Source organism: Penaeus japonicus, unplaced genomic scaffold (assembly GCF_977035675.1).
Source record: "Penaeus japonicus unplaced genomic scaffold, GWHDUDI00000001_assembly GWHDUDI00000020, whole genome shotgun sequence".
In the NCBI taxonomy this organism is placed as follows: domain Eukaryota; kingdom Metazoa; phylum Arthropoda; class Malacostraca; order Decapoda; family Penaeidae; genus Penaeus; species Penaeus japonicus.
In genome coordinates this window covers 20,599,391-20,621,890 of record NW_028234422.1, presented here as the reverse complement: position 1 = coordinate 20,621,890, position 22,500 = coordinate 20,599,391, and the positions used below count along the sequence as shown (strand labels likewise).

Below are 22,500 nucleotides of genomic sequence, written 5' to 3'. Positions count from 1 at the left end.
TATAAAATTTATATATATTTATTTACATGTATAACCGTCTCAGTTCAGTTCGACAAGATTTCAAGATGTCGCTTCGCCCCGCTATATGCACAAGGTGGCTGGCCACTGCCAGCCTATGAGCGCTGATTCATCTTAATCTAATCTGTCTGGAAAAATCATCATCGCAGAATTCAATTCACTCATTCAGAGAGGATTTTGCAAGAACGTCGCTTCCTCCTGGTTGTGTGGATGGGTAGCCCGGTCCTCTATGGCTATAAGCTGACTCATCTGACATCATAACTAGAACTTTTACCTGGCGGGTCAGATTGCCTGTAGGCGCTCCAGTTGCCAGGGGGCTATGGACAGGCATACCCGTCTAACCAGCCCGGCGGCTGACGTCTCTGGGCCTGCCTAGGAAGCGAGTGTGCTCGCACTCCATTAGGTAAGTGCTCTAATTTGTGCGTTCCGGCCGCCACTTTACTCACAGCGTTGTACATCTTGCCCAATAAGTGTGATGAATTGCCACGCACAAGGTAGCCTAACTCAGTAAGGCAACTGACTTCAGCACCACCTATAGTTCTGGGAGAGAGAAACAGCGACTCATAGCCTGTGGCAGTTTGAGTACCACTGCCGAGGGGAGTTCATCGCTTCCTCTCTGTGTCATGCAGGCACCGACCTGCCCTGCAACCATCATTTTACGCCTTATATACCCAGCTAGTAGCACCACAAGATCACTCAAGGTTTCTTACCTGCCTTCCTCCTCCCTAACCTGTCAAGCTAGCGTCATTCCCTTCAATACCAACTATGGCTTGTGATCCAGTTGATGATGATCTCTTCCCTGATCCAGATTCTCTGGAGCAATGGTGATAACGAGGTTACCAGGTAAACGTTATCAAGGGGCGTGCTTTGTTGCAGCTGTCAATGGCGGCCCTAGAGTCTGTGTGTATAACAACATGCCCGTCCGTCTGGGCTGCATGGGCTAGGGCTCCCATAATAGCTACTGCCTCTGCCTGGAGCGAGGAGGCATTGTCTGATACCCGCATAGCTTTCTCTATGCCCCTTGCTGCAAAACCGGCGCCTGTATATATACATATATATATAAATATATATATATATATATGTGTATATAAATATAAATGTATATATTTATGTATAAATATATATATATATATATATATATATATATATACACACATATATATATATATATATATATATATATATATATATATATATATATATACATTTATATTTATATACATATATATATAAATATGAATTATATATATGTATATATATGTATATACATATATTCATACATATATATATACATTCATATTTATATATATATATAAATAAATATATATATGAGTTTTATATATTATTATATATATATATAATATAATATAAATATATGATATATAAATATATATACTATATATGCATATTAATATATATGATTAGTCATATAGTTAAAATATATATATATTCATATATATATATATATAATACATATAGTATAGTATATACATATATTATCATATATATATTAATATATTATATATATAGTATATATATATAAGCATATAGATATATAATATATATAATATATATTATATATATATTATATATAATAAGTTACATATTATATTGTATATAGCATTTATATAATATGATAATATACATATAAAATATAAATAGTATATTATACATAGATATATATATTAATACATATATATATATATATATACATATATATATTATATTTATATATACTATAATCTTTATTATAGTAAAATATATACATATATATATTATATATGTATATAGTTTTATATAACATATATTATTATATATTTTAATATATATATATATATAATATATATATATAACACTATATATAAAATATTATAACTATATAATTATATTATTAATTACATATATAGATAGTTACATTTATGATATATATATAATATATATATACGAGAATATATAAATATATATATATATATAGTAATATAACACATGAATAAAAGAATATAATATATATATATATCATACCTTTCTCACTACCGTACTACTACTACTCTATTCATTACTAGTATTACATATTCATACTCATTATGCCTCGTCTCATTATATCATACTACTTTCATCTCTCTAACCTAAAGGCCCCTCTCATATGCTCATCGCACTCTTCCTATAGATAATAGATATATATAGATAGGTAGATATATTTATATAATACCATTTTATAAACCAGCATCATGCGGCGTTGGCACCCGATACTATCATACAATAATCTATTTCATGCCTCCAATATACAATTACACTACATGCCGCTGCTCCCAAACTCAGGTGATGTTGTATATATTAGTTTAGGGGGGGCGGGGGGGCTAGCATTTTTTTATGCTTGACAGCAGGCACCATGACAGACATGATGAGTCATTAAGGTTTGTTTGACTTTGGAGGAGAGTGGATCGCTGCTTCTCTTTATTGTACTATGAGTAATAACTAAATAGTGACATGATAATTGTAATCATTATTACTTAAACGGCCATAATATTCACCAAAACAGGTTTAGTTTAAATTTCCAAACATTGATGGCGCCACTCTCTCCAAGGAACAGCAGGAAAGAAAGCTTTGAATGGCACCCATCATTGATCTCTAGCAACGACTATCAGAGAGCAATGAGACACAGCAGGATCATCTCAATACCTGTGGGGAAAAGTATTCTTGTTGGCATGGTCCTCATACTAACAAGGATATGAGAACCCAGCTGCTCATACATCCTCTAGTCGAACCGCAGTCACGCATGTGCAGTGCTTATAATGTATCCCTATAATGTATGCCAGTATGATTACCTTGTGCTGTAGCATTTATAGTAATAAGCACAGGTTTCCTTTGCCTCTGTCCGCGCACCTTCTTGCAGTTGGCGTCTATTTTGTCCTCACTAGCCGTAAGACGTTCATTCAATATTTCTATCACATCTACGCGAGTATTAAACAAAAGCAGTAAAGAGTTCTATACTACAATATTAGGCTACTGTGACATTGAAGAAGCAAGTCTTATGGCACATATTAACCCATCCCCGAAGAGCTGGGAGGTAATTCCTTAGCGCTTGAAATGTCTACAAATGCCGGGGCGTTTGAATTATCTAGTGCGCTAAATCAATTGAATGGCTGGCGACAATACTGTGCCCCCCGGTCAAACTGGGCTTTTGAATGCGCGGATTACAACCATGCTGTACTCACCCGTGCGCATGTGATGGGGTTGTAAAGATGAGGCCATAGGGGGTCGCAGTATGTTCAGTGAAGCTGTCAAAATTTCACATGGATGAGCAAAACTCAGATCTCAGCACTCACGCAATAATGATTGTTCGGCTAATGGTATCTAAACCCAAAGTACAATCAACGGGCTCGCGATAAGAAAACTGAAGTCATTGTCGAAGACGCATGGTATCCCGCCTCCACCTAATGTTAGTGCTAGACTTTTATACCTGTCATACATATGATTAGTTGTAGATTGTATTGCCTTACACCTTGCATTGTTTAAGGAATCAGAGTTAGCCAGTCAAGAAATTGTATATAAAAATATACGTCAATGAGGAGTCAGTGTCTACAGATGGGGGGACCCCCTAAAGCACCAACAGATGCATTAACACCACAGCGGACGGGTGTGCAGTGACGTTATGATACATGACGTGAAGGAGCTTGGCCTAGACGACGGGCGTGCCTGACGTACCATTGACGTTGCGATATGGATTTTGAGATCACTGTGCTATTTTATTTTAGCTTATGAAAAAGGAATGAGTGATGGATTGGCTACTGCAGTCATAATTACTATAATTACGCCGTAAATACGAGCAGTGTCTAGCTTAGAACGATCGGCAAATAACTAGTATGGCACCATATTTTTTCCTAGGCCACCAGCAAGACGAGAGTAGCCTCTGAATGGGCTCAACCCAAAAAAACCACGGTCTCATAGCAAGCAGTCTACTATCTTTATATAGAGGCGATGACACACACTAAAGTATGACGAACTACTCGTGGCTGCCAATAAGTATTCGGGCGAGTGAAGAATGTGCAAGTCAGATCGGGAAGAGGAAGATGACTCAAAATCCAATAGTCCAGATGTCTAAAAATGTTCCTCGAGGCTGTAGCCAATATGGTAATGCCTTTCACTGTGTGCATACATCACAGTCACAAGCACAGGCCAGTTTCATTCCTCTTCCATGAGCCTCTTCTATTGCGATCTTTATTGTATGGTGGTTATGTTTACGTATTCAATTCATGACAATGCTAGCAAAAATATGAAAACAAAAAATGATATAGTTGGCCATGTTTCTTTGTCCCCTCGTCCATAAAAACAGGCAGCACAACGACGTGTCTATCCAGCACTGAGTATAAAGAAAATAAATGAGGGTGCAGTGTGTGCTGAATAATGGGATAATATAACATACAATTTTAGATCTTAGAGTCCTGTGCAAGGCACTGGTAGAGCCTGTCATAGCCATATATAAGTCTTCCTTAAAAGACTCAAATAAAACACACAAAAAAACAAAACACAAAAAACGCTCTAGTTTTTCAATGAATGACTGAAAGAGAGTGGGAATGTTCAATTTATAATGCTTCAAGCAGTCTCTCTTTAAAATAAAACTTATCACGGAGGCTGGGCAAGCATATTTATCCCCGTCTGCAATGGGTTAATATGAGAATGAAACTTCTGGTTACAAAAAGATATTATACATGAGTACCACATTTAATGGTACTCATGTATTACTTTGCAGGGGTAGGAAAAAGAAGGTAAGGTGTGGGGTGACAAGAGTGAATAAGCTATTAAATGTCCCCATACTCATCAGCATATGTAAACTCATTGGCACTCTAACACCATAATATTACTTTGCCTTTACGTTATTTTACCTGATTTTATAACTTGTCTTTCTACTTGAGGAAGCGATAAGGCTTTTTTGTTACATGATACAGGTGCTTTGGCCTGACAACGGGCATCATGATGTACCAGACATTTGGGGATTTTGGATCACTTGGATTATTGTACTCTCAGGAATGAGTGTGTGATGACAGTCATAATTACTATAATTGCTGTAATATTAAGCACAATGGATTTCACCTTAAGTCCAAAATCTAGATGACCACCCATCCACAGTCTCTAGCAAGCATTATCTTTAGAGAGAGATGGCATACAGCAAGTTGCTGACCTCATTCTCTAAAGTGCCGGCAATGAAGGATGTGCAGGTAGAATGGGAAGAGGAATGTGACATACCAATGTGTTGTACTGTGGCACTCTCAGTCATAAGCACAGATTTTATTCCTCTTTCCTACCTCTTCATGTTGTCTTTGTAGTGGATAGTAGTATTTTTCGTATTCGTTCATGACTACACAAACATGAAAAAAATCAAGTTGCTTTTTTATCCTCTTATAAAATGGCAGTGCTATTATCACACTTATTATAAAGAAATAAATGAGCTGATAGAGACCCTATACTACAATTTTAGTCAATGTCACAATCTCTCAATACAAGAAAACACAAAAAATTGACAAACACAAAAATGGATGTAGTTTTGCAATGAGTGACTGAAAGAGAGTGGGAAAAGTTAATGTATGTTGTGTAAAAGCTGCCTCACTCTGAAATAAAACCCATCCTGCAAACTAGGCAAGCAAATCTATCCTCCATCTGCATTGGGTAATAAGAAAATATTTTGAACGAGAAATACTTGATTATACCAACAAATACGCTGCACAATGTTATCTGCATAATCCAGAATTTATGCAAGTTAATACATATTTTTTAATTATACTCTCTATTATTTCCAGTTGTTGAAATCAAGTTTCACAAAGAGAGCAAAACCACACATCAGCTTCTGTGGAAGCAGCATATTGTCAGAACTTACGATGAACACAAGCCAGCAGAAAGAACTCTCTTTGTTGTTAATGTTCCTCCATATGCCACAGAAGTAAGGTTCAGGATTTTAGTTTCAACAGCTTCATATTACTGTTCCTCTGCCTAATGTTGTATGAAGTTGTTACATTAATGATTGTTCTTTTCTTTTTTCTCATGAATTGTTAATAACATTTAGTGGAAGGGAAACTTTTTTTTTCTGCACCAGCACAGGGAAACTACTAGAAATAAATAAAATCATAAAAAATGGAGGACATTCTTTGAACTTTACTTTTCAGAGTGCATTCAAGAAAGTGTTTTCGCGTTATGGGAAAGTTCTGAATGTCCAATTCTACAAAAAACCTACATCGGGTGCTCCACAATTGACCAAGTTCCCTAACCTGGATCCTGTTCAACCTGTTACAGTTAGTGTCTAGAGAGTACTTGTACTTACTGTGATCATTTTATACTATTCATGACTTTATAATTGTGAGGATTTCACTCTCTCTTTCTTTCTCTTTCTCTCCTTTTCTCTTTATTTGTGTAGATTTTTATGTCTCCCTTCTCCTCTCCCTCCCTTCCCCCTCTCAGAACTCTCTCTCTCTCTCTCTCTCTCTCTCTCTCTCTGTATCAAATCAAATCAAAATCTCTCTCTGATTTTTTTTCTCTCTTTCTTTTTCCCTCTTTCTCTCTCTCTCTTTTCTCTCTTCTCACTCTCACTCGCTCTATTCTTTCTCTATTTCTCTCTCCCTCTCACTCTATCCTCTCTCTCTTGTGATCACTATAACTCACTCTCTCTCTTGCTCTCTCTTTTCTCTTTCTTTCCTTCTTTTCTCTTTCTTTCTCTCTTTATTTTTCTTTTCCTTTCCTATCCCTCCCATCTCTCTCTATCGCTTTCTTTCCTATCTCTTTCTCTCTCTCTTTCTTTCCTATCTCTTCCTCTCTCTCTTTCTTTCTAACCTATATCTCTCTCTTTTTTTCCTATTTCTCTTTCTCTTCCTTTCTTTCCTTCCTATATCTGTCTGTCTCTCCCTCCCTCCCTCCCTCCCTCCCTCTCTCTCTCTCTCTTTCTTTCCTATCTCTCTCTCTCTCTTTTTTTCTTTCCTCTCTCTCTCTCTCTCTCTCTCTCTCTCTCTCTCTCTCTCTTTCTTTCCTCTATCTCTCTTTCTTTCTTTCTTTCCTTCCTCTATCTCTCTTTCTTTCTTTCTTTCTTTCCTCTATCTCTCTTTCTTTCTTTCCTATCTTTCTCTTTTCTCTCTCTCTCTCTCTCTCTCTCTCTCTCTCTCTCACTCCAGTTCTAAATCCTCTCGGCGTCTCTCTCTCTCCGTCGCTATCTCTCTCACTCTCTCTCTGTCTCCCTCCCTCTTTTTCTCTCTCTCTTTCTCTCTCTCTCTCTTTCTTATCTCCCCCTCTTTCTCTCTTTCTCTCTTTCTTAACGCTCTCTCTTCTGCCCTCTGGCCCTCTTTCTCTCTCGGCTTACCGCGCCTCCTCTTTCGTTCCGCTCCTCTCTCGCTTTCGCTTTCACCGCGCTGTCTTTCCTCTCTCTCTCTCTCTCTCTCTTTCCTCTCTCTCTCTCTCTTGCTCTCTTGCTCTCTTTCTTTCCAATCCTATCTCTCTCTCTCTCTTTCTTTCCTTCCTCACTCTCTCTCTCTTTTTTTCGCTCTTTCTTTCCTCTTTCTTTTCTCTCTCTCACTCTTTCCTCTCTCTTTCTACAATCACTCTCTCGCTATCTCAATCACTCTCTCAGCATCTCTCTCTATCGTCTCTCTCTCTCTACTTTCATTCCATCTCTGCTCTCTCTCTCTCATCTTTTCTCTCTCTCTCGCTTCTGATTCTTTCTCCTTCCTCTCCCTCTCTCTCTCTTCATTTTCTTTCTTTCTGACTCTCTCTCTCTCTCTCCCTCTTTTATCTCGTTCTCGTCAATCTAGTTTGCTGTTCTCTCATCTTCGCCCTCTCTCTCTTTCTTTCTTTCTCTCTTCTCTCTTCCATCTCTCTCTCTTTCTCACTTTCCTCTTTCTCTCTTTCCTCTTTCCCTCTTTCCTCTCTCTCTGTTTCTCTATTTCTCTCTTTTCTCTCTCTTTCTCTCTTTCGTCTCTCTCTCTTTCTCTCTTTCCTCCCTCTCTCTCTCTCTCTCTTTCTTCTCTCTCTCTCTCTCTCTCTCTCTTTCTTCTCTCTCTCTCTGGGGGGGGGCTCGCGGCTCTCATCTCGTTCTTCTCTCTCTCTTTCTTCTCTCATCTTGTCAAATCTCTCTCCGCTCACTCTCTGCTCTTAATCTCTGTCTCTCTCTCGTCAATCTCTCTCTTTCCTCTCTCTCTTGCTTTCTCTAGCTTTTTCCTCATCTTTTCTGCTCTTTCTCTCGCCTGTTTCTCTTTCTCTCATTCTTTTTCCTCTCGCGCCGTTTTCTCTGCTCTTTTTCTCTCGCTTTTGCCTCGCGTCTTGTTTTCCTCTCTGCTCTCTCTCCGTTCTCCGTGCTCTCAAATCTGCAAATCTCTCATCTCTCGTCCTTAGTCTCTCTCTCCTCTCTCATCTCTCTCTCTCGCCTCTCTTCTCTTTGCTCTCGGATCGCTCTCTCTCTCTCTCTCTCTCTCTCTCTCTCGCATCTCCCTCTTTCTCATTTTTCTCTCTCTCATCAACATGACATATATTGTTTTCAACGCAAATATAGTTTCATATTGATATAGTTATTTTGAATGAAGTTCATTGCGACAAATGTAAAAGAAAGGTATGACTGAGATATTTACAAGAATTGCATCTTGTAAATTTTTTCTCATTATCTGGGAGTCACCTGATATTCTTTTGTACAGAATTCTACTCTTATATTTGGGAAATATTTGCACCATATATGAACAAAGTAACTCTTGAATGAGACTGAATATCTAGACAATGTAAGAGATATATCCTTCCTCTGAAGTACATAACAGAACAAAACAAACATATATCAAACAGGATAGGAAAGTTCACCTGATGTTATTGACCTGTGGCTAGTTATCCGCATAATTGACCTTTTCACGACCTTGAATAATTTGAATCTTCCCGATGCTGTGTTCATGTTTTCTTTTGTTGTGATATAGGAAGGATTGCAAAAACAAAAGCAAAAAGTTCTAGAAGTTGCATACACTGCGATAAGGGAAAACATGAACACTGCATCAGGAAGATTCAGATTGTCCAAGGTCGTGACATCAAATATGCAGATAACAAGCCACAGGTCAAGAATGATATTAGATATTCAATCTCATTAAAGAGTTATTTTGTTCATATATGGTGCAAATATTTCCCAAATATAAGAGTGGAATTCTGTACAAAAGAATATCAGGTGACTTCCAGAAAATGAGAAATATTTTACAAGATACAAATTTTAAAACTTGCATAGGTACAGGCACAACTTTATCCCTCCCATTTTTTAAGTATGTTGCATGTAAGATTACAAAATGAACATCTATATTTTTCAGGGCTTCAAAGTGGCATATGTTGTATTTTCCTCACCAGCTTCAGTCCAAAAGGCAATGGCAAAATCAAGCACTGTACTAACTTTGTCAAGCCAGGAAAATTCTGTGCCATCTGGAATTAAAAGTAAGATAACATATACTATTTCTATCATCATCAGTGTATGTACCTGTGTTGTTTGTGATGTGTTATAATTCATATATTTAGGATGGGTGGCATGGGGTGAATGTACACTAAGTGCGGAAGGACACGGGTGGTGGCCATATCCACTCCCTTTTAAAAAGTTTTTTGAACTTGTCCTAAATTATTCTGATAAAGAACTTATTATTAACCTTAGAATATTCCAAAACATTATTTCAGTGGTTTCAAAATGTTTCTCTCCCTCCCTCCCCTCTTCCCCCCATCTCTCTCCTCCCTTCTCCTCTCCATTCTCTATCCATTCTCTCTCCGCTCTCTCCCTCCCTATCACCTCTGCGCTCTCTGAACTCCCCTCCTCCTCTCCGCTCTCGAAAGTCCCCTCCCTCCCTCTTTCGCTTCATCTCCATCCGCCTCCTCTCAAGCGTCTCGATCGCCTGCACCCTCCCTCTCGGCGCTCTCTTTACTCCGCCTCCCTCCCTCTTCCGACCCCGCTCTCAGACCTCTCTCTCCGGCTGCATCTCATTACCAAGTCCTCTCTCCTCCCCCCGGCCTCCCTCGCTCTCCCATTCTCTTCTCTGCCCATCTCTCTCCCTCTGATTCTCTCTTCCTCTCTCGTCTCGGCGCTCTACTCATCCGTACTCTCTCTCGATCTCTCTCAATGCTCTACTCTGCTCTGCGTCGTCTCCTCTTCTCTCACTCTCTCTCTCATCATCTATCTCTCTCTCTCTCTCTCTGCCCTCTATTTCCTCTCTCATCTCTCCTCTCTCTCTTCTCTCCCTCTCGCTCTCTCTCTCTCGCTCTCTGGTCATCTCTCATCTCTCTTCCCAATGCGCCGTCGCTGTCATATGCTTGCTCTCATCGCTCTCCTCTCTTCCTCCTCCTCTCTCTGCTCGCGCGCCATCTCTCTCGTCCTCTCATCTCACGTCGCTCCAAGTCTCTACTTCTCTTCTGGCTCTCTCGAATCATCTAATTTCGCGGACCATAGTTCTCATCTTCCTTCAAATATCAATCCCCGTGATACTTTCCAAAGCACTCTCTTCGAATCTCTATTCTATTCATCTCTCTCTCTCAAAGTTCGAGCTCTGACAGTATCTTGCTCTCTCTCTCTCTCTCGGCATCTCTCCCTCTTCATCTCTTTCTCATCTCATCAAGTCCTCTCTCCTCATCTCTCCGTACTCTCTCTCTCGACTCTCTCTCTACTGTGGCTCACTCCCTCTCTCTGCTCTCTCCGTCTCCATTCTCATACTGCTCATCTCTCCTCTATCTCTCGATCTCTCTCCTCAATCCTCATCTCATCTCTCTCTTGTCTCTGCTCTCTCTGCTCTCTCTCTCTCTCTCTCTCTACTCGCTTCTCTTCACTCTCTTCTCTGCTCTCATATCTTCTCCATTACACTAATCGCTTCTCTCTCGTCTCTCTCTTGGCAGGCTAGACCATAGTGTCTCTCTCTTCTCTCGAGTCTACTCTCTCTGCATCTGCCCCTCCAACGCCGGTCCTCTTTGCGATTCGTCCCTCCCCTCGCTCTTATTCTCTCTCCTTCAATTACCTCTGACGTCCTCTCTCTCTCTCTGGCATCTCATCTCAGTTCTCTCAATCTCTGCCTAGTCTCTCTCTCGATCTCTCTCTCTCTCTGCCTAAGCCCTCTCAGTCTCTCTCTCTCTCTAATGCTCCTACTCTCTTCGCTCTCTCTCTCTCCACATTTCATCTCTTTAACTCGAATTCTCCTCAGCCTGTCGTAATTAAACTCCAGGTCGTCGTTGCTTGCTCCCAATGCCTCCCTAGACTCTCAGGGGCGTTCTCTCCACCAGAAAGAGGTAATAGGAATGAACAGAGGTGGCAGAGCCTACTAGATCTCAATCTATCCGCCTCTCCGCTACTCATCCTTCTCCCATCTCATCCTACGGCCTACTCTCGCCCTAGCTCAAATCATATCTCTCTCTCGTCATCTACTCTCTCGATACCTCTTGTGCTCCTTCTCTCAAACCCTCTCCTCTATCTCTCTCCTTTTACCTCTTCTCTCTCTCTCTCTCTACTCTCTCTCGTCTAACGTCTTCTCGTCGTAACTCTACCTTTTCCCCTCCTCTCTACCTCTCTCATTCTGCGTAACGTCTCTCTCTCCCCCATCCTTTATCACTCTCCTCTTTTCGTCGTCGTTCTTCTCCTCTCTCCTCTCTTGCTCCTCTCTCGCTCCTCGCTCGCTCCTCCCTCTCTCTCGTCTTCCTCTCTCTCCTTCTCTCTCTCTCTCTCTCTCGGATCTCTCTCCTCTCTATCCCCCTTCTCCTCTCTCTCACTCTACCCCCCTCTCTACCCTCTACTCTCTCTCTCTCTCTCTCTCTCTCTCTCTCTCACTCTCTCTCCCCTTCTTCTCTCTCCCCTCTCTCTCTCTCTCTCCTCTCTCTCTCTGCTCTCTCTCTCTTCTCTCTCTCTCTCTCTCTCTCTTGCCTTCTCTCTCTCTCATCTCCTCTCTCTTCTCTCTCTACTCTCTCACTCTCTCTCTCTCTCTCTCTCTCTCTCTCATCTCTCTCTCTCCTTCTTCTCTCCCTTCCTCCTCCTCTTCTCTCACTTCTCTTCTTCTCTCTCACTCTCTCTCTCTCTCACTCTCTCTTCTCTCGCTCTTCTTTCTCTCTCCCCTTCCCTCCCTCTCCTCCTCCTCCCTCTTCTTCTCTCTCTTTCCCTCCCTCCCTCCCCCACTCCTCACCCCCCACTCATCTCTCCACAAATCCCACCCCCCCTCCCCAATCAATCACACTCACTTTCCTCTCACTCCTCCCCGTCCTCTCTCTCTCTCCCTCACCTCCCCTCCCCCCCACCTCACCTCCTCATCTCTCCCTCCACTCTCTCTCTTCTCTCTCCCCTCTCTCTTACTCCCTCGTCCTCTTCTCCCTCCCTCCTTCCTCTCTCTCCCTCCCCCTTCTCTCTCTCTCTCTCTTCTCTCTCTCTATCTCTCTCTCCCTCCCTCTCCTCTCTCTCTCTCTCTTCTCTCTCTCTATCTCTCTCTCTTCTCTCTCTCTATCTCTCTCTCCCTCCCTCTCCTCTCTCTCCCTCCCTCCCTCCCTCCCTCAGTCCCTCCTCTCTCTCACTCTCTCCCTCTCCCTCCCTCCCTCCCTCCCCCCCCCTTCCCCCTGCTCTCTCTTTCTCTCTCCCTCCCCCCCCTCCCCCTCCTCTCTCTCTCCCCCCCTCCTCTCTCTCTCTCCCTCTCCCCCCTCCTCCTCTCTCTCTCTTTCTCTCTCCCTCTCCCTCCCTCCCCCTCTGCCCCCCCTCCTCTCTTTCTCTCTCCCTCTCCCTTTCCCCCCCCCTCCTCTCTATCTTTCTCCTTCTCTCCCTCCTTCTCTCCCTCCCTCTTCCTCTGCTCTCTCATTCTCTTTCCCTTCTACCCCCCTCTCCCTTCTTTCCCCTCTCTATTTATCTATCTCTTTCTCCCTCTCCTCCTTCCCCTTCCCGTTCCTCTCCCATTCCGTCTCATATTATATTTGGTTCTTTATTTTTCAGAGTGGAGTGCAATGTACAATAATTCATTTGTAAGCAAAGCAGTACTGGCTAAAGAGATACAAAATGTAATGGAAGATTTCGACCAAAGGAAAGAAGCAGAGAAAAGTGGAAACACAGACCCAGATGAGGACGGCTGGGTTACAGTTATCAATACGTAAGGAAATGCTGTAACTAAAGTATTATATCCGATATAATGCATTTTTGTGGCCGTCTCTTAATTATGCACATATTTTTTCTCGAATGTATTTTTTTTTTTTTTTTATGTTACACAATATCTCAAGATCTTTGTTACCGCAAATGTCTTTTTCTCTCTTAGGAAAAAGAAGCCTCGGCAAATAAAAGTTGACGAATTAAAACAGAAGAGGAGTAGGAAAAAGAAGAAGCAGCAGCAGTTGGTTAACTTCTATGGTTTCCAGGAAAGACAGACAAAAATGGACCGTAAGTAATGGCTGTTTTGAAACTGCTTAGTTTTTTTTACATTAAATGGACAGGAAGTAGAGAGAGAGATTTTGTGTGTGTGTGTGTGTGTGTGTGTGTGTGTGTGTGTGTGTGTGTGTGTGTGTGTGTGTGTGTGTGTGTGTGTGTGTGTGTGTGTATGTGTGTATATGTGTGTGTGTGTGTGTAAACATATACACGTGTGTGCGTGCGCATAATTTATGACATTAATATTTACATTTATAAGTGTTAATATAAATATAATTAAAAATACAAATAATCGCCCCTCCCTCCCCCCAAACCAGATCTTGCACAACTCCGGAAGAAATTCGAGGAAGATAAGAAGAGGATAAGTCAGATGAGAGCATCGAGAAAATTCAGACCTTACTGAGGTTGCTAACAAGGTCAAGTATAGCATTGTGGATTTAAAAAATAAAACTTTATAATAGCATTTATTTCTAGTTTCCTATTAATTAGATATTTTGACCTTATGTGGATCACATCCGCATGAAACTTTAGGGTGTAATAAAAGTCTGAGTTGGTAATATCACCAAAAAGTAAATTTTGGTTTGGAAAATTGTCTTTCTGTAGCTGATATTGGTGACAGTACATTATGATTCTTATACATTACATCCTTTAGTATTTTTTAAACTCAAAGCTGAATTTCCAAGCAGTGCAATTGATATACGGTTTTTATTAATCAGAATTTAGACTACAGTACTGTTCAATTGGGTATTTAAGTACTTTTTTACGATGTAATATTTTGGGAATCAAGGAAATGGATTTTCAATATTCGTCTATAAGGAGAGATTGCTGTTTACCCAGTAATTAGGTTGTAACATTATGGCGCACTGTGATGTGTGCGGACGCCATCCCGAGCGAGCCCGACGAAAGACTCGTCTCGGCCTGGAAAACCCCGGGGTCCAAGATTCTTCCTTCGACCCCCCCCCTCCCCCACTCACTCGGTATGTGTGTGACAATTGCGAATTCACTAATCACATATGGTAAGCATTTCGGATGTAAGGAATTAGGGACAAAAAGAGCAGGGAAATTCATTATTTTCTTAATTGCTATTTCCATTTAGGAGACTTGTACCGATTATATTTTTGTTACTCGCATTGACACAAGTTTAATTCATATATTCGAAATTTTTGCTTTCACTAGAGACAGTCAGAAAGAGAAAGAAATACACACACAAAGAAAGAAAAGGAAGGTGCACTAGAATAAAGGGGGGTCCGGGGGATCCACCTCACACTCGCCGCCGTGATCCTCTCGAGACACGTCTAGGACATGCCAGTCTTTTTTTTTTTTTTTTTTTACTCGCTATACATTAGTATTTTACAAGTAAAACGGGAGATTCCCTGACTTTCCCATATTCACATTTCCTTTGTAAGGGCACCTTGGCCCTAGTCGCTTTATTTTGTCGTTGACATGTGCTGCAGGGTTCGTGGTGAGGTCTGAAGCGCCCTCGATTTGCCATGTGAATGTAGCTCCATTAATGTTTTTTTTTTTATCTTTTTCTTTCTTTGTTTTTCGAAGGATGAATGTATTGCACATACGGTAATTTTATTTCAATAAATAAGGTGTACATGAAGCATGAGAGAAATTTACGTTATTTCATATAGGTAGAATTTGTCATTTGGATTCAGTTAATAAATCATTTCGTTATAGTATATTCATGGGAATGGCTACTCTGGAAACATGGACATGAAAGTAGTAGTCTTTGTTGACTCACGGTAACCGAATTCACAGGCCTTCCCTGTGTATTCATCCTCCTCTGTATTGTAAATATTTAGAAATATGGAGTTTTTGCTTTTGGAATATCATTAATTTCAATGGAAAAATAGAGCACATGAAAATACAAGCGATTATATTACATAGTTAAGTTTGTTGTTTGTAGTTCAATTCTTCCACATGTATGCAATTTATCGTTTTCTACAATCTCTTCTCTTAGCGCATTTATTTACTTATGGAAAATACACAATACGTTATCACACGAACGATTCATTTTGTATACGCATTTGTAAAACAAGAATGTTGCTCACAAATCCTTAAGATGCGTATTTGGCTGCTTACAAAACATTATATTACTGCACATTGTGAATAAAACACCATTTTAAAACTTAACACATTTTATATAAATAATCCAACCAAAGTTCTCCATTTGAACCTCTTTCTCAATCATTTTAAAATCTTAATATTAAATTGAACGTTGAGGACGCGTTTGCAAATTATTTATAGTTGTCCCTAACAATAAGAGTCGAGTTCTTAAGTTGTAATGGGGCGGACTCATTCATTAATCCGTCATGATCCATCCTTTGAGAATATATGATCAAAGGTTAAAACAAAATAGTGTCGGTCATATGCAGATATACGATAGGTTAATAGTCAATGTGGGGGATTTTTTTTTACTATTACCCTGATATGGTTCGATATTTTTTAATTAACGTCAGCATTACACAGAGGAAGTCGAGTACGTGTGAAAAAAATAGATGTTTCTAATTTGTATTGTATATTATATATGTACAAGATCACTCCGAGTCGTTCGTCCCTTCGTTTCTGGTGGTGGTCAAATTTGATGATTTTTATTAATTAGAATAGCTTTGAACATTTTCAGATAACCCTTTCATATCATAAGATACCTATTCACCAAGTAATCTTTCATGGCGTGCCTTTATTTTTGGCTTTTTGTCGCCCGATATTTCACGGGGAAAATGAAGCAGCAAATATATATATATATTTATTAAGAAAATATCTTGTCACATTAATCATAAGGGAGATAAGTAGCTGACAATCTATACCTTTTACAACATAAGCACAGACTGATACAGCTATAGCATGCAAAATTATAAAATGAAGAAAAAAAAAGAAATAGAACTTAAACTTTTGCACAAGGTAAGCATGTCCTCACGGTAATTTCCCATACCTGCAAAGTCTAAGGAACTATCGGGTATTTCTAATATTACTCCGATTGAAATTCTTGTTATAAAAATGGAGATATTCAAGAATATTACATTACATTTTAAACTTAATTTAGAGCCCAGTAATACTCTTGTAATAGTTACTAAGATGCACTGAATTTGCACTTGTCACCCAAGCCCTTTCAAGATAAAGGACTTGAGATTCCAAGTGAAAATTAGTGGCCAATTTAATATAAATCATCCATTTTGCATTGCGGAGCAAACCCCCATTTGAAGCGGATACTGTATATTATTTAATTTCACCTTTGCTTAGCGGTGAGCTGCATGTACATCTTTAATATTTTATTGCAGGTGCTACAAAATATTGATATTACACAATAGTTAACACCACTATTTTAAAATAAAATGAAGCTTTAGATGTGTCAGGGATTAAATAGGCTTTGATACAGTAAAAACTTACCTTGATCAACATTGCAATCCCTTGTTGAGGTCTCTGTTGTCTTTGAAATAATTCTGGCTATTTTGTACATGTTAGACAAGTCTTTCACTAAAATTAGAGTCCGGCCAGATTTACTTACTGTTCCAATTCTTTAAGTGAAATATGAAGAGGAAAACTCTGAAATAAATGTCAATGCGTAGCTGATTTAATTATAAATTGCCTTTAATATACAAGATCGTGATAACAGTAATAAATTTCAGACCTATTCATACAGCTGCTTACTCGATTTATGGCAAGTAACACCAAGATATTGACTGAAATTGTTGATAACCATTAAATTATTAGATTCCATATATCAAATTTGACTAATTTCCATGCTGCAAATTTACATCTGGAAGTGGTTTTGTGCACCTCCATTCTGCCATATTGATGTTAAAAAGGCATTTAACGTAGAATAGTGCAAAGTGCAAATTTAAGAAAAATACTGAAAATTTAGATTTAAGCAAAATGTCCAGCCATTCAATCAGTTCTCATAATGCTTTGTTACCCTTTCAAAAAGGAGTCCTAAACAGGGTAAAAGCTACATTTTCATACCTTCCCTCTGCTCTCCCATTTACTGCACTGCAGACACGCTTTACAGTAGAGGAAAAATCTGGTATCCCTAGTAAAGATTAACCAAGAAATTGCCTTTTATATTTAATGTGCAAGTTGCACAGAAAAACTTTTTCCATCTTTAGCAATTAATTTCTTCATCTTTCACTTGGCTGTTCTAACACGAGTTAATATAGCTTGTTAATAGTCTCACCACATGCCTATACAACAGTAGTATAATAAAAATAATAAAGCAAATCTAAAGTGCTAGTTTTGGTCTTTGGGTTAAGAACACAATATTTAGCTGTGATTTTTTTTTATTATTCGACAGAGCACTCTAGCCATACAATCATTCACAATCACGCCCAAAAGGACAACAGTAGAGAGCACACCAAGCTCTTGCTCACCATCAACGGCTACTCTGTGATCCAGACAACACTTTCCAAATGTTGCCAATGGAAGGTGAAGCCTCGAATCCACAAAAGCAGCCACATTTATCTCATCACATCTCTTCAATCTCCACCTGTATCTCACTCCTCCTCACACATCACCTTCTGAACATCTTCACAGTAAAGACCCACAAGATCTTACATATCCAATGTATCATTCTCAAGTTCACAAAATGTTCACTCTCCTAGCTAGCAGTACATACAGATGTTAGGTCACACTTTCCACCTCGCATCAGCCTCTATTTCAGAGCAGAAAGACTGCTCTCTTGGTGATTCTAACTACTGGGTCCTTCCTAACCTTGCCATATTGCCAAGTGACGTGCCTCTTCAAGGTATTAATATTTATTACAAGAAGATGACAACACTTTCCAAATTAGGGAGTTGGTAGTATAATCTACCTCTCTGCGAGCAAATACATGGAGCACCGACTCTGAATGAATTGGCAATTACAAGTAAATTGGGCTACTTTAATTTTATATTTACTCCATGTTCTGATCTACAGACGAGTTTCATAAACCAAAAAGTTTAGATACACCTTTGGTGTTTTGGTCACACATAACTCACTCTGGTCACCTGACAGGACACGCACTTTTGTACCTTCCTATAATATATTTCTGAATAAAAACTCACGCAACACACACTTCATAATGAGCCCGTTTGGAGTTCATGTACACATCAGATATGGGTGATAAATGCTAATACTAATAATAAAGTGAATAAAATCTAGGTGAAATGAATGGAAAAAAACAGCATCATGTTTGTAGTTATCAAACTACTAGTGTCAGCCGTACCGGAACACTCATGCCAAAATTCAAACAAAACGCTCTTCCACTAAATGACTTGGAAAAGAAAAAAAAATCTTGTGATAAAACACAAGGCCTGCTTGTTAGTCGTACGTGGCTCTGTCATACCCTCTTTCATCAGCAGGCCAGGGGACAGCAGGAGGACTGGTAAGGGCAATAGGCATGATTTAAAGATCTAGGGTGTTTTGGGCACGATTTCTTTGAGGGGAACTATATTAATATAAGATGGGATATATTTACTGAACAAATGCAGGCCAAATCTAAAAATTAAAAACTTAAAAACAAGAAATAAATGCCATTTCCATCTATTTAATTTCCAAATATACCTGACAACAGTCTTCCTGCTTCCAACTAGCATTTACTGCTGATCACCATGCTCAACACACAGACTTTGTACTGTGATTCCCAGGTCAGTGACCTCGGCAACACTGAGAGGTGAGGTCAGGTGAGGTCAAGGTAATAGTTGCCCCCTACCCCAGGATATATTTCTGCTATGCATAATAGGATTTGTAGCCATGAACACATATTGCACAAAGCACTCAATGTTGTTGTTTTTCAAGTATGAAATTTTTTTGTTTTGTTTTATTTGCAAAATGCTACCAAGGAATCTAGTCTAACTGGGAAGTGATGGCTCTCCCTAGCAAGACCCAAAATGACAAATGTAAAGCAATATTTGTGCAGTGCTCATTGACAAAATGCTATAGTGAGAAGATTTGAGCAGGGAGTAGGGGCACGAGTCTACACTAAGCCAATGAGACTCATGCACTTTTTGGATGCCATATTATAGATGCACACAAGTATTAAAATAAAGAGGCCAATGCTCATACAAGACTTCAAAATATATCTTAATTTGTTGCATTGTCACACACTCATAGCTTGGCCTTCCTAGTCTACACACTCAGGGCTTCCTCGGTCACACCTCACACTGGCAAATATTTGAGTCTGTGATTAGAGTGAGAAACATGATTATTCAGTGACGCTATCAGCAATGCCCAGCCTTGTGGGATAATTCAACAAGATGCTTTTCCAGAAGAAAAGTCAAGTAGAATTAACACCTGTAGTTAGGCATTTCTAACAGACTCACTTCCTTGCTGAAACAAACACACACTATATACAGGACTCCTGGTTCCACACTGTTCACAAAAGGCGAACAGCTAAGCTATTAAGCAATAAAGTGTGACCTTAGATTACAATGGTGTTGTGAAGCAGGTTGGAAATCAAATGATCAACTGTAACATTAATAACAGCATTTCTTGAGAACGGTATGGAGCCAGGCTCATGGTACCGATTGCCTCTGATCCTCTTCACCCAGCAGAGAGACCTGTCATTGTACCATGTACAACTGATGGTACGCAGTCACCATTCTCTACAGGATTCAGAGGGCCTCTCTCTCACGCTACCGAGACTTCCACACCCCCACTGAACTGACTTGTTAAGCTCGGTCCTGGCATTGGCAAGCTCTGCCATCCACACGTCCATACCACTCTCAGTACAATATAGCTGTCACACTGCTGGTCACTTTCCTTCTGGCGAGGCCGCCACCACCCATGCCCCGGGAGGCTACACGCAGCAGGAGAGGAGCGCCCTAGCAATCATACCATGTGTTCGGACACTGCTACAACATTCAGGGCCTACTACCTGGGCCCCAGCACCCACCCATACATGCCCACCACACCAAACGATACACACTAAGCGTGAATATTACCATCATTAAAGTTAAAGTGAATACTTGCCTAAATCTAAAGCATGCTTTAATTTAAACAAGGGACGAGGGAGTGTTGACATGACCACACACACATAACACCCCTGAGCCACCCCCTCTGCCCTTGCAGGCAGGTGTTAAGAATCTACTTGTCAGACATACGATGTAAACATTCTGACCAAGTCATACCAATAGTCATGGCCTGTGTCTATCATCCACTCCTCACCCACCCAAGTTTGCCAAAGCATTCTTACATGTAGTCTCCCCTGTTATAACCCTTGTCACCCCTACCCTGAGAAGGGCCCCAAGAACCACTCTGACTACCATCTCCCCATCCACCACCAGAGCTCCCAGAACCCCAGCCTCCCTGACTCTGGTTACTTGGGGGAGGATTTGAGTGCCCCTGACTGGATTGCCCTCCCTGGTTGTAGCCACCCGGTGCTTGGGTTCCATCTTGGCTCTGCTGCTGCAGGTTACCTAGGAGACCCCAACTGGCTTGACTGAGTGCAGCAAGCATAGGCATGGTGAGGGCTCCCATGTTGAGTGGGTTCACGTTCTGCCCACCACCCTGTCCTCCCTGCCCAGGTCCCCCAAGGCCCAGGGAGGTTCCAAGAGCAGCCAAGTTGGGCATTTCTCGGTTCCCTCCCTGGTTCCAGACCCCACCGTTATTCATCCCCTGACCATAGCCTCCCTGACCATATCCTCGACCGTCACCCATGCGTCCACCACGCCCAAAAGGTCCACGGTTGGGGTCACTCTTGGGTGCAGCATTAGACACATGGACTGAAGTACCCTTCACTATGTGATCCTCACCACAAAGGCTCTGAGCTACTTCAGGATCTAAGAAAGTGACAAAGGCAAAAGCCCTGAATGGCTTAGGAATGAAAACATCGGTGACCTCACCAAACTTGCTGAAGTATTCACGGAGATCCTCTGGTCCAATGTCTTCTGTGCAACGGCCAATGAACACTTTGCTGTTCACCTGCTGCACCATACCTTCCTGCTAGAAGAAAATACATTAGACTTCTAGTATTTCTTCATACTACAGAATGTATTAACAATTTATACCATATCATCAAATAATTTAAAAATTCAGCCAAACTGAAATAAATAATGCAATCATTAATAATCAATAGCCCAGGAATTTGATATAAAAATGCATATAACTATAACAGGGATTCCAAGTCAAGAAAAATCAATTTTCAAAGAAATAAGCAAAATGAAAATAAAAACACAAAGCCTGATGGCAAACTACCTTCGAGTTAGGGATCTTGACATCACAAAGACGTCCATCAATCATGTGGCGCTGAGATAACACACGCTGCTGGGTGTCATAGTTGCCAAACCTAATGAATCCAAACCCTTTGCTCTGGCCAGTTTTGGGGTCCTTCTTAACCTGTTAATATCAAAGAATTTGGCAACACTTATAAAAGCATCTACAAATAATACATTTCTTCAAAACCACTGAAAAAAGTATCACCAATATAATTTCATTAGCATTCATAAAGTTTTATTATACAGGTTGTGACAAAACCACTCACCTGGGCCATAAGAACCTCCCCAAAAGGCTCAAAGTATTCACGCAGTTCCTTCTCAGTTGTCTTCCAGGGGAGGCCAAGTACAATCAGGTCGGAGCACCTCTGCTTGCTTTCCATTCGCTTAGTCTTAGACATGGAGCTCTCCAAATGGTCATCGGACTTCCTCTTGTTCTCTGATGAAAATGAAGATTGTTCAGCAACTGTATAACAGTTGCCCATGTTTAGATTCAGAGTACCAGCAGTGGGCACAAGAATAGTGGTTTCAATGCCATAAGTTTCTATAAACAAGTTTAATCAATTAAAATCAACTCTACATAAAATACTGAATCACAACCCTTCCCAAACACTCAATTTTAGTATTTTTTTTAACTACTATTCTACTATTAGTCTACTTTTCATTCAAGGTAACCTTATGACTAAGTATCCCAAATAAACTACTTCACAGGTATTTTTCAAGAGTGTTTTCATCACTCAAACCATTTCTCAACCTCCCATCACCCAAACCTTTACTCGACTCTATTTCTATCCTTCCTACTACTCAAACTACTTTACCGAAGACGTTCCCTTTCTGCATCCTCCTCCTCTGGCTTTCTCACGGCATCCTAAGCAATTACCCCCCCCCCCTCCGACCCGAAATTACTAAAATACATCTTTACTACCACATCTCGCATGATCA

The 22,500-nt window shown here is 40.3% G+C and overlaps 2 protein-coding genes across 11 annotated transcripts in view; one reads left to right on the top strand and one right to left on the bottom strand.

Annotated features, from left to right (window-relative positions):
- The window catches only part of LOC122243740 (ribosomal RNA-processing protein 7 homolog A), a 29,102-nt gene extending 15,270 nt beyond the window's left edge, over positions 1-13,832 (top strand). For all 3 annotated transcript variants that reach the window (XM_043001409.2, XM_086548078.1, XM_043001410.2), the window contains exons 2-7: positions 5,814-5,953; positions 6,177-6,302; positions 9,327-9,447; positions 12,947-13,100; positions 13,263-13,384; positions 13,687-13,832. In XM_043001409.2, the coding sequence (XP_042857343.2) occupies positions 5,814-5,953; positions 6,177-6,302; positions 9,327-9,447; positions 12,947-13,100; positions 13,263-13,384; positions 13,687-13,772 (749 nt within the window). In that variant the 3' untranslated portion in view covers positions 13,773-13,832. The remainder of the gene's footprint in view (positions 1-5,813; positions 5,954-6,176; positions 6,303-9,326; positions 9,448-12,946; positions 13,101-13,262; positions 13,385-13,686) is intronic.
- A 3,799-nt stretch (positions 13,833-17,631) lies between these two features.
- Positions 17,632-22,500, bottom strand: part of LOC122243737 (TAR DNA-binding protein 43) — a 5,896-nt gene continuing 1,027 nt past the window's right edge. For 2 of the 8 annotated variants that reach the window (XM_043001405.2, XM_043001403.2), the window contains exons 2-4: positions 21,828-21,997; positions 21,542-21,682; positions 17,632-21,286 (exon numbers count right to left, since the gene is read on the bottom strand). In XM_043001405.2, coding sequence (XP_042857339.1) covers positions 20,537-21,286; positions 21,542-21,682; positions 21,828-21,997 — 1,061 coding nt within the window. In that variant the 3' untranslated portion in view covers positions 17,632-20,536. Of the gene's footprint in view, positions 21,290-21,541; positions 21,683-21,827; positions 22,025-22,500 lie in introns of all 8 variants that reach the window. The other 6 variants (XM_043001399.2, XM_043001401.2, XM_043001400.2 and 3 more) reach the window with 3 other exon arrangements.